The sequence below is a fragment of the Triticum aestivum genome, chromosome 1B (genome assembly GCF_018294505.1).
Source record: "Triticum aestivum cultivar Chinese Spring chromosome 1B, IWGSC CS RefSeq v2.1, whole genome shotgun sequence".
Lineage (NCBI taxonomy): Eukaryota > Viridiplantae > Streptophyta > Magnoliopsida > Poales > Poaceae > Triticum > Triticum aestivum.
In genome coordinates this window covers 475,816,160-475,828,666 of record NC_057795.1, presented here as the reverse complement: position 1 = coordinate 475,828,666, position 12,507 = coordinate 475,816,160, and the positions used below count along the sequence as shown (strand labels likewise).

At 45.8% G+C, this 12,507-nt stretch overlaps 2 protein-coding genes across 4 annotated transcripts; both read right to left on the bottom strand.

The window, feature by feature from the left end:
* Positions 1 to 226: 226 nt before the first annotated feature.
* LOC123132521 (uncharacterized) lies at positions 227 to 6,586 on the bottom strand. Of its 2 annotated transcripts, none has more exons than XM_044552339.1 (9): positions 6,308 to 6,586; positions 5,691 to 5,904; positions 5,454 to 5,567; positions 4,005 to 4,993; positions 2,768 to 2,941; positions 2,560 to 2,676; positions 2,107 to 2,286; positions 1,581 to 1,627; positions 227 to 838 (listed from the first exon to the last, which is right to left on the bottom strand). In XM_044552339.1, the coding sequence occupies exons 1-9, from the start codon at positions 6,356 to 6,358 to the stop codon at positions 493 to 495; spliced, it is 2,232 nt and encodes a 743-aa protein (XP_044408274.1). In that variant the 5' UTR covers positions 6,359 to 6,586; the 3' UTR covers positions 227 to 492. The 2 variants fall into 2 exon arrangements, with proteins under 2 accessions (XP_044408274.1, XP_044408278.1); XM_044552343.1 differs by having other exon boundaries at positions 4,005 to 4,966.
* A 1,159-nt stretch (positions 6,587 to 7,745) lies between these two features.
* Positions 7,746 to 10,809, bottom strand: LOC123132512 (RAN GTPase-activating protein 2). 2 transcript variants are annotated; one of them, XM_044552318.1, is made up of 2 exons: positions 10,640 to 10,809; positions 7,746 to 9,683 (listed from the first exon to the last, which is right to left on the bottom strand). In XM_044552318.1, exon 2 carries the CDS (start codon positions 9,650 to 9,652, stop codon positions 7,997 to 7,999), a length of 1,656 nt encoding a protein of 551 aa, XP_044408253.1. In that variant the 5' UTR covers positions 9,653 to 9,683; positions 10,640 to 10,809; the 3' UTR covers positions 7,746 to 7,996. The 2 variants fall into 2 exon arrangements, with proteins under 2 accessions (XP_044408253.1, XP_044408263.1); XM_044552328.1 differs by having other exon boundaries at positions 7,746 to 9,680; positions 10,640 to 10,803.
* Between the last annotated feature and the right edge of the window lie 1,698 nt (positions 10,810 to 12,507).

The following is a 12,507-nucleotide window of genomic DNA, read 5'->3' as shown; positions in this document are numbered from 1 at the left end:
TTTTCAACTCGCTTTAAGTTCTTTGTCTTAGGTAAAATTCGGTTACATTTGATTCAAGTTTATAGAAAACATATTAGCATCTACATATATTTTCATAAAAGGAGTTTAAGTTAGGACAAAGCTAGAACTTCATGTACTGCTACAATAAATAAAATGTGATCGCACCGAGTACAATGTGTAAAGATTCCATGTGCTCAGACTAAGCGACTGTGCAGTAAAATTGGCATTGACATGGTACTAATCATTTATTTATACTATAGATTAAGCTAGAATCTCGGTATATACATATCACGTCAGCACCATTTTAACTTATCTCAAATACTGATATTCAGTCGCCTCCCAAAAGGCAAAGCAATTCAATGACAAGTCCCGTAAGTTCACTAATTTTGCTCGCACAAAATAGGGACGTTTGAAATGATTATTACCGCCATTTTTATTTATTTATATGGAGCAAACTCAGGCAAACCCTGACTATCTTCAACCATCTTCAGTTCAGCACAGTTCCCAGCCATCCTCGTTGGAACCCCGCTGCTTGCTGTTGTCTTCACCCACTGAGCTTGAACCTTCACTGTCACAGCCATCTAACATTTCAACCTTTCTCCCATCAACATCCGAATCCTCAGACACTGGCCTTGCAACTTCAGCGACTGTATGTTTATCTTTAGACTCGACGGCTTCAGTGGTCCTGTCTGACGAACTAGCACTCCTGTGAAGCGAAGAATGCAGCGAAGAGGAGAGACTTGACATTGTTGAGCGCTGCAACTTGCTCCAAGATAAGCGCTCATCCACTATTTGCTTGAGTTGAGACACATCCTCGCAAATGACAGCCATCTCACCTCTGCATAAGGACAAGGATATGTTTCAGTCCTCCATCTATAAACTGACACAGCATTATCAAGAATCTAATTTTTTATAGTTTGACTGATCCTTCAGATTAGATGCCTGAACAGTTCCAAACATCACACTGAAATAACAAAAAAAAATAACAAACGGAATACTCACGATTTGTAAATAGATGATGTTGAAAACATGGGCATGGTTCCCACTTCCCAATGTCTAACTTTAACATTATTCTTTGTACTAATATGTCGGGGCAAAAATATTGCAAAAATAGTTTGCATGAAAACTCTAATAGAACATATTCCCCTTGCCTTCTCAGCATTATCAAGAACTAATGTAAGAAGTTTTTGCAGTTCAATTCACATTAGTGTAAAGAGGTGGTATATTAGTTGTCCACCCAGGGGAGTTTGAATGCATGAGTTCTAAAATGTCACTTATTTCTGAACAGAAGTGCTACACAAGAATCATCTTATTTACAATGTCATTTCTTGCTTCACTGAGAAGACTATTATATATTGTCTGAAAAATAGCCAAACTACATAAGCATAATGCTGACATTAAAAGGTGCAAGAGTAGTAAGCATGTTGTTAACTTCCAAAGATGGCACAAGATAATCTGAAGTTCCAGAGTCATCGAAATTCAGTTTAATATCAGAGATAATTAGTTAAATACGCTATAGGGCAGTCTTGCTATGGAAAACTTTAGCGGCACGAAGTAGCTGACATGAAATGATAACTTACTGTAGTGTATCAACAATTCGACCCCGCTCAACCAAGAACTCCTTCAGCTGCACATCCAACAATACACATGCACCATTAACAATTGAAATCAATTTCAAACTAATTCATAATATGGGCTCCCAACACATACTACTTCTAGCAGTGCTAAAAGACAGATGTGTATAAACTCCATAAGAACAACACTACCCATAAAACCTTTTCTTAGACCGCATAAATAATGATAATCCGTAATCCCTCTGTTCCATATTAAGTGTCACTGATTTAGTACAAACTTTAAATCAGCGACGCTTAATATGGAACGGAGAGAGTATCAAACATACAGAAGCATTTTTACCTTTAAAGGGATTAACTATTGCTCTGTAGATTTAATTAAGAGACGCTTTGAGCAGTACCCATAAAAGATTTTATTATACAGTAAATAATGATATTCAGTATCAGATGTTGATAGCAGTCCAAATTTATATTATTTATTATCAGGAAAGTTACAGACACAAAGGTAAAGCATATAAAGGCTGCACGGAAATACCTTCAAATTCTCCTCCGCTTCTTTCTGCAACTTTCTTGATTCTTCAACAATGGAATTCATCTCCTTTTCCTGTTCACTAAGTAGTGCCTGAGCAGAAGCTTCCTTTTCGTCTTTTTCCTTCACAGCTGCTTCATATTCCTGTTGTGCAGCAACCAATCTTTCCTCGAGAGTTTGCCGTATCTATATAGATCAGATCGGAGATGTGTTTAGATGCAACTCAACTTTTATAATCTAAAAATACTTCTGCAACTCAAAATATATCCAATATGAACTTTAATCTTTTTAACTTGTACTAGGTAATTATGCTTTCTCATAAAATTAGTTTGTGTAACAACATCATTAAAGGACAAACAACTGAACACAAATAGAACATGATGGACCATCCATTCCATGTTCTGTCAGGAAGCTCAGTAGATGAAGAAAATACCATCAAACAAAGCATTAAGATAATACCTCTTCAATAACAACTAGATAACTATTCCTCTCGTCTGACAGCCGCTGAAGTCGAGATTGGAGCTCCCGCGCCTCCGTGGTCAAAATAGATCTCTCACCGAAAACCTCACCAGCATGCTGCATATAGCACAATTGATGACTCCTTTAGGCTAGGCAACTAAAGAGTTCTCTCTTTTATAAAGTTTGATCAGGGGATAAAAGGACAAACCATATCATTTGCTTCTTTTGCATGATTCAACATTTCTTTGAGCTCCTCAACTTTGGTGAGAATGCTTGTACCAGAAATAGATGATTCACGCTTGGCTACTTTAGCTTTTTCTTCAAGAAGTTCTACATCCTCTATCATCTTAGTAACCAGCTCAAGTGAGGGTAACAGATCGTTCTGCATTAATGTCACAGCAGAAGAATAAGTTCCAACCTCAGCAGTTATCGGCGAATCAGTCACTATAATATACAAGGTGCATTTTGCATCTTAAATTAATCAGTGTACATAGTTTTTTTTAATTCAGAGAGTAAACTAAAACAGATAAATCATGGTCGATTCAGTTTCTTGCACAGGAAAAAAATTGATGTGGCAGATGATTATCTCTATGGCAACTTCAGAAAGCTACACTAGTACAGACCTTAAGGGTGCCAGTGCCTAGTTTTTAGCTCCTTAGACACTGAAAGAGCTGTTAACTGTTCAAAATATGAGGAAACTGTAGGTAGAATGCGGCTTGCAAAAAGTTAGTCTAGGATGGATCGAAGTGTGGCTCCTAGACCAGCAATAAGGCAGTTTATTTTCTACTATAAGTTTGGCATGCCATCCTAAGGGGATGCAAGTGGCTAATATGCCGAGAATCACTGACAATGACCCAAAGTGATTCCAGTCAACCTACTACAGCCTGGACTTGACTAGTGACTACAACAAGTCAGCTAGCACCAAATGCACATTGCTTCAAGAAATGCAGCTGAATCTCCATACGATCATATCAGTAATTCCTGCTACTCATTTCTGCTATAAGTGCTTCTGAATCCGTTGACTCAAATGGTATTTTTAGCATGATCCTTCTTTCACTTCATTTCAGTTATTCAGTGCATGAAACATAATCTATTGAGGTTAGCTTGTGAGTTTAAGGCAAAACATTCTCTTTTAACACAGTGCCCTTCATGTCTAACCTGCCAATTTGATCTATATACTACTACTAACACAAAATGCCAAAGTGGCTTCATTTTTCTTCTTCTTACATTTGGTAAGCAAGTCATCAACCTAGATGTAAATATTCATGCCATGCAATTTTTTCAACATAAAGGAAAGGGTGTGCAACTAAGTATAATCCACATAACCACAGGCACGTGTAACCATACACGCATGCAACCGCATGAGTAATGTGCCCAAGAAAGTGTATATACAACAAATGTTTTGAAAAAAGCCTGCATGGTGGGAGTTCACATAATTGGAGTACCTTTTTGTTTTTTGCATCAGCAATGGAATCCGCAAGTGACTCAATACTAACAGAGTAGCTTGAATGAGTTGAAGCCATGGAGGCAAAGTGATTCGAATTCAAATCAGGAAGCAACTCACTTGAAGAAGACAAGAATGTGTCACCATGCTCAACTCTATCCTCAGAGTTGTAATCAACATCAGCACAATTGTTATCCATTTGTACTAAGACTCCACCAGAACCAACAAAGGATTCTTGGGTGTCTGGAATAGGAAAATCCAGCGCAGGTGCAAGGGTGTCTTTTTCAGTACTGGGAAATTTAGGTGAGACTACACATTCAGGAACACCAGTAGAAGTCTTGGAACAAAAGGAGTTATCCACATCTGCATGATAACAAGGAAGCTTCAAAGGATTATCCTGGGAAATGCAATCGCCAACTGGGACTGTGATGTCAAAATCTTGCTCTTGGACTTGTGCAACATTAAGATTTATGCTGTTGCTCCCATTTTCCATCATGAGTGATTGAACAATATATTCACTTGATAAAGATCCACCATTTCCAACTTGATTAGCTGAATGATCTGAATAACACGATTTTAAGAAATCTTCAAGGGTCATAGTGCGCTGCTGATGTTCAGCGTCAGAGATGGATTCCCCAAATGGGCCTGTGATGTCCACATCATGCGCATGGACTTGAGCAACATTAAGATTTATGCTGTCATTGCCATTTTTCCCCAGGAGTGATTCATCAATGTATTCACTCCACAAAGACCGACCATTACATGCGTTTAAGAAATCTTGAACGGCCAAATCACAGCGCTTATCATTAAGTGCAGGCACAGAACAGGAAGGGAAATCTAGTTGTCCATTCATCAGTTGTAATGATGAAGTCACATCTAGTTCACCCACAACATTTTCTTGCACGTCAGTTGTGATTGCAAAATCAACATTTCCCTTAGCTTCATCAACATGAATATCAGAACCTGATTTGACTCCATTCATTAGCATAACTTCAGAAAACGGGAAAGGTTCTAATGAGACGGAGGGAGTATATATCAGAGAAAATGTTCTTGCAATTTATTGAAGATAAGGGCTTTGTACAGATTAGCGCTAAAGTTAAACCCACATGAGCTCAATGAGCAAGATAGAAATTTAAGTCAAGAATAAGAAAGCCCATACCACACAGCCTTTGGGTTGTTACTTAACACTTGTATAACTGTAATAAGTTAAATTGCAAAACTGGCAGTACTATGTTTCTACCCAAACCACCAAGTGCTTACTGCTACATGAGTTAACTTTGGGCCCACAGCTTATCCTAAACCCAGAAGATCCCAAACACTATCCCTACACAACGATAAAACCTATGCATGCAAACATTTCGATTAGATCTAAGATCAATAGAAGCACCCTGATGGAGCGTCTTTTACACTAAGCATAGATTGGCCCATAAATCTCAATCTTTTTACTTACCAGCAGATGATGAAGTTCCCGTCTCACCCACAGTATGATTAGCAGATAAATTTCTGAATAAATCTTTCGTAAATTCTGCAGGTTCATGATGGGCACTAGAAATTCCGACTGGACCTGCCATAGATAGCATGACTTCGTCAAGGACGGCTACCAACCGTGAAATCAACATCTTTATGGTGCTCTATGGCGACAGCCTTCAGCATACAGAGATCAAGTGGTATCAGTCTTTATACTTACCAGCAGATGATGAACTTCCTGTTTCACGCGCATTGTGATTCACAGTTAATCTTCTGAAAAATTCGTCCTTAGATACCGCAGCCTCCTGATGGACGCTAGAGACTTCGACCGAACCTATCATAGATGGCATGACTTCGTCAAGGACGGCGACCACAGCGGAATCGGCATCTTTATGGTGCTCTATCGCGACAGCCTTCAGCATGCGGGGATCAACCTGCAGAAAGGGCACACAAAAGGTGTCACTGCTTCGACCGCAGCCATGAACAAATCAAACACTGAATGGCGGATTACCCATGCAGAAGACACAACAATTCCCCTAAAAGGAATAATCGAACTCTTTCAGAGTAAGTATGAATCGATCTAGCGATAATCCTAGTAGCTCCGCAGGAGACTAAAATCACACCCGGCCCGCCCCAATTCACGGTAACATCCTAGTGCGTCCGAATGGAAATCCACTATTCCCAATCTGTAACGAGTTTCCTCCCGCAGGTGTAATTAATTACCAATAACCCAAACCCTCGCCTCGCCGCCGAACAAAAAAAATCCAATCGTCCCCCGTTCCTCATCCGAGCAACACCGATATCCCCATGCGAGATGGAAAGGCGGATCGGGCATACCTGAGGGAAGAGCTCGCGGAGTGAGCGGAAGACGGTCATGTGGTCGCCCATCTCCGAACCCTAGAAGCCAAGGAATCAGGATCGGCTATGAAGTAGAGGAACCCGGTCACGGGCGGATGGCTCCGGCTTCGCGGAGGGGAGAGGGATTAGGGTTTGGGGGATTCCTCTGATCGCGGGATTGGAGGGGAGGGAGGGGAGGAGGCGAGTTGGAGTGAAGAAGGCGAGCGAGAGAGGAGGCTGCACCCGGGATAGAGGCCGAGAGAGACCCGCTCAGGCTCGAGCGGTGTGGTTTTACCGGATGGGCAGCGCGTAGGTTTTACGTTTAGGCCCTCCTTGTATCCTCTTTTCGTAATATATACTCCCCCCGTTTTTAATAGCGTGAGATGATCTTTTTTTTTTCGTGAATCAGATGTATATAGAACGTTTTAATTAGTGTGTTTGTTCACTCGTTTCAGTCTGCATATAGATCATGTTGAAATATCCAAAATGTCTTAGAATTGGGAACAAAGGTAACAGTAACAATTAGTGATTTCCAAAATATACAACTATTCGATCTTCGTTGGAATCACCCAACTTATAGATATAAGATTATCCCAATTGACTTGGAAAAAGGATTGTCTTTCTCAAGAAGAAAACTGCGTAAAGTATACTGTACATGGCAAGTAAAGGTGGAGGATGTTCTCGAAAAAGAAAAAAAGGTGATTGAATTGGACCGCCACTGTGTAGTCTGTGTTAGGGCCTGTTCGGCAGCCCTCTGCTCCTCGCTTCTCAACTCCCTACTCCACGTAGATGCGAAGCGCGCGGAGCGTCACTTGGGCCGCTCCGAGAAAATGGCCTGCTGGCCGCTCCGCTCCGCCTCGAGGAAAGCGTGACGTTAACGCGTTCGGTGCCACACTCGCCGCTCCAGGAGCTGTGCTGCGGAGCCGAGGGCTGCCGAACAGGCTCTTAGTATCAAAGGACGATTTCAGAACAAATCAAAGCACCACATACTGAAAACGGAGCTCGGAGGAAGATCCCAGTTGCAAAATTTGATTACCCCAAAGAAAGAGCATGCAGCTGCATGATTCAAGGAAACGGAAGAGGGCGACGGGACGTGTGAACACCAGAGCCGCGGCGGCATTAATCATGTCTTAGCCACGAAGGAAGTACTAGTAGTACGTAGCAGTACCAACATATAGAACAATCTACGACATGCATACAACCTTTACGGCGGAGAATACAAAAGGCCGTTGGCGCGTCCAACTCAGCGGCAGTGCCCATGCAGGTTGTATCATATCAATATTCTGTGTCTGTAGATAGATAGAAACCACACGCACACGGTGCTTGGATCAATCTGCCACTGCCGACATAGGCACCATCTAGTCAACCCCATGGATCCAACGGATACCACATCACCGCATAGCGTAGGTTCCCAAAATATCTCAGCAAACACATGCCATGCCAAATTGCTAATGTCTCAGCAAACATTCACCAGAGAACCAAGATGGTCTAAAACATGGAAGAAAGAAAAGTAACAACGGAACGGAAGTTACAAAGTACAGATAAACCTCCCGTCTGTCTGCTTGACTCGGTTCAAAACAATTGAGCCACAGATTTTTGTGAAATTTTAACCCCTCCAGTGATCATTTAAGAAGGTAACCGGAGCAAAAGATATAGGGGCTAGTCCACCACCATAGTCCATAGACATGGCTAGTCCTCCTCCACCTTCAGGCCCTGCAGCTTCGAGCCCAGGCCACCGTCGTCGCCGTCCTTCTCCTCGTCATCGTCGTCCTCCCCATCCTCCTCTTCCTCGCCATCTTCAGGGTCGCCCTCGGGGTCGTTCTCATCCAGCAGGCCAAGCACCTCCAGCGAGTTCTTGCCTCCCTTCAGGATCTCCTTCACCTCGTCAACCCCTTCGTCGGAGATGAAATTCGAATTGATGTTCAGCAGCGCGAAACCTGGCTTGTTTGCGACAGCTTGAGCAAAGCACCGGGCTCCAGACCTCTGAAACAGATTCGTGCTCACGTCAAGCTCCTTCAGACTTGGGTGGCCTTCCTCCAGAGATTTTGCGATTGTCACTGCCCCATCATCCTTCAGCTCATTCTCAGCTAAGGTCAGCTTCTTGAGCGACTGCATTGCTGTCAAGCATTCTGCTACAGCTTTGGCTGCTTTGGCGGTTATTTCATTTCCTGCCATTTCAAGGACCTCCAACTGAGGTGCTGACTGTTTGAGGACATTCACTATTGCTATTGTACCCTCGTTCTCAAGATTGAGGTCACTGAGATAGAGCTCAACGAGGCCACTGAGCTTTGGAAGGGTTTTGCTGAGAGCTACCCCTGCCTCCACACCAAATAAGTTGTCCCTGATATCAAGTTTCTTCAGACGAGTACATGTCCCTAATGCCTCAGCCAGTGCCACTCCACCATCAGATCCTATCCTTGTCGCGGAGCACCTGAAGCTCTCTAGGTTTGGAGAACGCTTCACCATCTCAGCAATTGGCATAGCACCTTCATCACCAGTCATATTGTTGTGGAAGTGGAGAACCTTAAGCTTCTCAGTTGAAGGAATAAGCTCAGATAGAGCTTTTGCAGCTTCCCCTGATATGCCATCGTTCATCACATATAGCTCTTCCAAGTTGCCCTGTGATTTCAGCAGCTCTGTGAATGCTCTGACACCCTTCTCACCTAAAGCATTGTCAGAGATGTTCAGGTAACTCAGTACAGACCCTGCTAAAGCTTTGGAGAATATGCGCATCACATCAAGGGCTTCGTCCTCGGGTCTTCCAGCGACAAAATCTGAGATATCTACCTCTGTGAGCTGCGATTTTATTGATTCAAGAATTGGGCCAGCAACATTGGCAGCACCAATACCAAAGCTCCTGTTGCTGAAACAAATCCTTTTATAAGAGTTTCCTGGTTTTGTCAGTGGACTGAGAAGTTCCTTTGCTTCTTCTGCCTCAATGAAAGCGCGCTTACCACCAGATATGTCAAACACAGTATCAGCAGGCTCAAGAGGTGTATCAACAACAGGTGCTTCTGGTTCCTCGGTTGTCCTTGGGCCTTTTTTCAGGACTTCAAGCATCAGCTTGCTAGTTTCTTTTGCATATAGCTGGACAGCAGAACTACCATCACCATCAGGCTCCTTCTTGAAATGCTCCTCTGCAGAAGCAAAGCACACCTCTTCGATCCTCTTAGCATTCTCATGAGCCTCTTCTTTGCTCAAAATGCCATACTTGCGAGAGAAGATGCACTCGGCGGACAGGTTCTTGGTCATCCTCTCTACAAGCATCAGACGAGTGCTTTCACTCGGTGGCCACAGTTTGACGGAGAATGTTCGGGGCTGGAAATCTTCCGCTGTTGATTCCATGTGGAAAGGTGCCACTTCACACAGCAACCTACTGGTAAATCAACCAGAATAGGCATTAGCATGATCCCAAATTGCAGAAAGCAATACAATATTGAGTAAACAACGAAATTAGTGGAGCAATTGGAGGGCCTGTCCCTTAAGTAGCAAACACTAGTACCAACAAGGATACAACTAAACACCACTTAGCAAAACATAGTTAAGTCTAGAGTGTAACAACAACATCATTTTTCTTCTTCTTAAAGGGGGCACATGGCCCCCAGTTTCATTCAAGAAAACGGAGAACAACAACTTCATCGATTCGTATTTTGCTCAAACTGGTCGGTTTACAGAGGAAACCAAGGGTACAATTAGCAATTACAGAATAACAGGAGTTCAGCCTAGCACCAGAATAATAATTTGTGATGTTACTACGGTTGCTATCATTGTCCTAGATAGCACTAGTATAGAACCAGCAGTCCTAATGGGCAGATATTGCTTTCAAAACACGATAACCAACTATTGGACAGAACCTTGAGATCTATTTGATCAAGCAAAGCTTAAGTAACTGCAAATTGTAGTCTCCCAAAGGCCAAAGCCATGCATTCACTCCAGCTTCTTGTTTGTACTCTATATAAGTATGGATTGTGATTTAAGAGTGCCAGTTCAATCGGCTAAAACATAAATAACTCAGATCTCTCGTCGCATCTCCAATCTTAATTGAGCGGGGGGGGGGGGGGGGGGGGGGGGGGGGGGAATGAAGATGAATCTAAGCCAAACACATACACAGCGTCTAACTACTCCAGACATGGATTAGTTGAAACAAGTAACTCGTTCAGCACATAAACGGTACCGCCCAACGCCCGTGTCAGCAGGGAAATAGAAACATACGGGATAACCCTAAAAAAACATACGGGACAACCAAATGCATACACATTCCTTTGGTTTGAAAAGCAATCAGAAGGATTTGCAGACGAACCAACACGGAAATAAGGTGCCCACTCTCCTTACCTTGGATCCAGACGGCGGCACCGTCTACACTTGAGGGACAACGGCCGCGGCGACGGCGACGGACTCGAGGCGAGAGGCGGCGGCTTCCAGTGAGGCCGGCTGCGTCGATGGGAGGCGGGGCGGCCCGACGGAGAGCGTGGGGAGGGCTCGCCGGAAGATGGTTCGAGGCCTCAGGGGGGGGGGGGGGGGGGTTGGGGGGGAAGGGGAAGAAGCGGCGGCCAGCGGAGGAGCGTGGGTTTGTGTCGTGTGGGGGGAGGGTTTCTCTTTCTGGACGCGGACGCGACTCGCGCGAGGTCGCTCCGTGGCCGTCCGATCGGGAATGCCCTTAACCGACGGTTAGTAGAAAGAGTACCAGGGTCGTGGCTTAACTAACGTAAGCGCGGCGGTGATCCGGATTTCGAATTTCAAATCTTGGCTGCTGCTGCCGAGGAGGGCGGATCTGTTGGATTCTCTGCCACGCGGCGCAGTCGTGCTGAAATAAAACTGTTCGTTCTTCTAAAAGAATCTACTATCTACTATCTATCTACTACCACTATAAAAGAAAGAGAGGGGCAGATCCAAACAATCCCACCCATCCATCATCAAGATCTAATGGCCCTTAATCATTCTGTGTTTAACGCTACCAACCACGCATTAAGCCAAACCCATCGATCCCTAATCTGCCCAACCATTCAGAAAGAAAAAAATATGCTGCCCGCAAACGACCGCACGACCTCTCCCCTCCTCCCCGCACGACCTCTCTCGCCCCCTTCTCCTCGCACGTCTCTCGCCCCCTCCTCGCCCCCTCCTCCCGCGCCGTTCGCCGCCCCGCCGTTCCTCCCGCACCCTTGCGCCGCCATTAGCCACAGGATCCGCCCTGCTGCGCGCGGAGACGCCTCCAGCAGCTGCCGCCAATGCCGTAACCTCCCCCTGCCTCTACCCCAGGCGCGAGGAACCTACCTCCCGAAGCAACCGGAGCGGCAAAGCGGCGGATGAATGGAGAGATGGCGTCTGTGGCGGCGGGGAAGGAGATGGCGCGGGCGTCCTACATCCGGATCAAGCACGAGGAGGAGCGGCGAGGGCCCGAGGGCCGGGTCTTCTCCGCCACACGTGCGCCCATGTCGCCGCGCGTCGACCAGATCCTCGCCGGGCGCGCCTCCTTCGCCGACCTTGCTGCACAGCACTCCGGCTGCTCCTTCGCCCGCCGCGGCGGCAACCTAGGTATGCCTCCACTTGCCCCACCTACGCGCTTAGCAGGCTTTTATATAGGGTCTCCGACCATGGCGAACCGGAAGCACCAGCCAACGAAGAGCTCGACAGCGTGAGGTCCTCTCCAGCCAGCAGTAGGTGACCAGGCCGAGATCCACCGCCGAGCCAAGCACTTCTCCGTTCTTTTTCTTCCTCTGTTACACAGCCAAAACAATTTTCTTCAGCCTACCAAGCGAGGCAGAGGGTCGCCGCCCGCCGCTCCACCGATCTGCCGCTTCCCCACGGCACTCAGGCCATCGCTCCTCCACTCGGCTGATGCCCCACGTACGTGGTCGCCACCGGCCTCTTTTGGAGCGCGGGTCGCCGTGACCGTTCGCCGCTCCTTCGCACATACTGTGCTGCGCCGAATGGAGCTTGCTGCAGGAGGCGGCCGTGCGGACGAGGAGCATCAGATCCGGGCGCACCTCCACGTCGGGGAAGAGGGGACCGATTTATGTGCTCCATAACCCGGACCCAACCTCACCACCACGAAAGAGCAGGCACAGCACCGCCACGGTTGACGCGGGAGAGCACATTGAGCACCTCGGCATGCCGGCCGCGAGGAAGGTGTCAAGCATGATGCAGAGAGGCCTCCGGTGGGAGCGACACGTCTATACACAGTGTGGGCAGCCGCCGTTTGG

What these genes read in the sequence shown, in the direction of transcription:
- LOC123132521 (XM_044552339.1), bottom strand. Translation starts at nt 6,358, where the DNA reads ATGGGCGACCACATGACCGTCTTCCGCTCACTCCGCGAGCTCTTCCCT. An exon ending in TCCGCGAGCTCTTCCCTCAG is followed by an intron (nt 5,905 to 6,307) that starts GTATGCCCGATC and finishes CCCTTTCTGCAG; the next exon opens with GTTGATCCCCGCATGCTGAA. An exon ending in CGAATTGTTGATACACTACA is followed by an intron (nt 839 to 1,580) that starts GTAAGTTATCAT and finishes GTCCTTATGCAG; the next exon opens with AGGTGAGATGGCTGTCATTT.
- LOC123132512 (XM_044552318.1), bottom strand. Translation starts at nt 9,652, where the DNA reads ATGGAATCAACAGCGGAAGATTTCCAGCCCCGAACATTCTCCGTCAAA.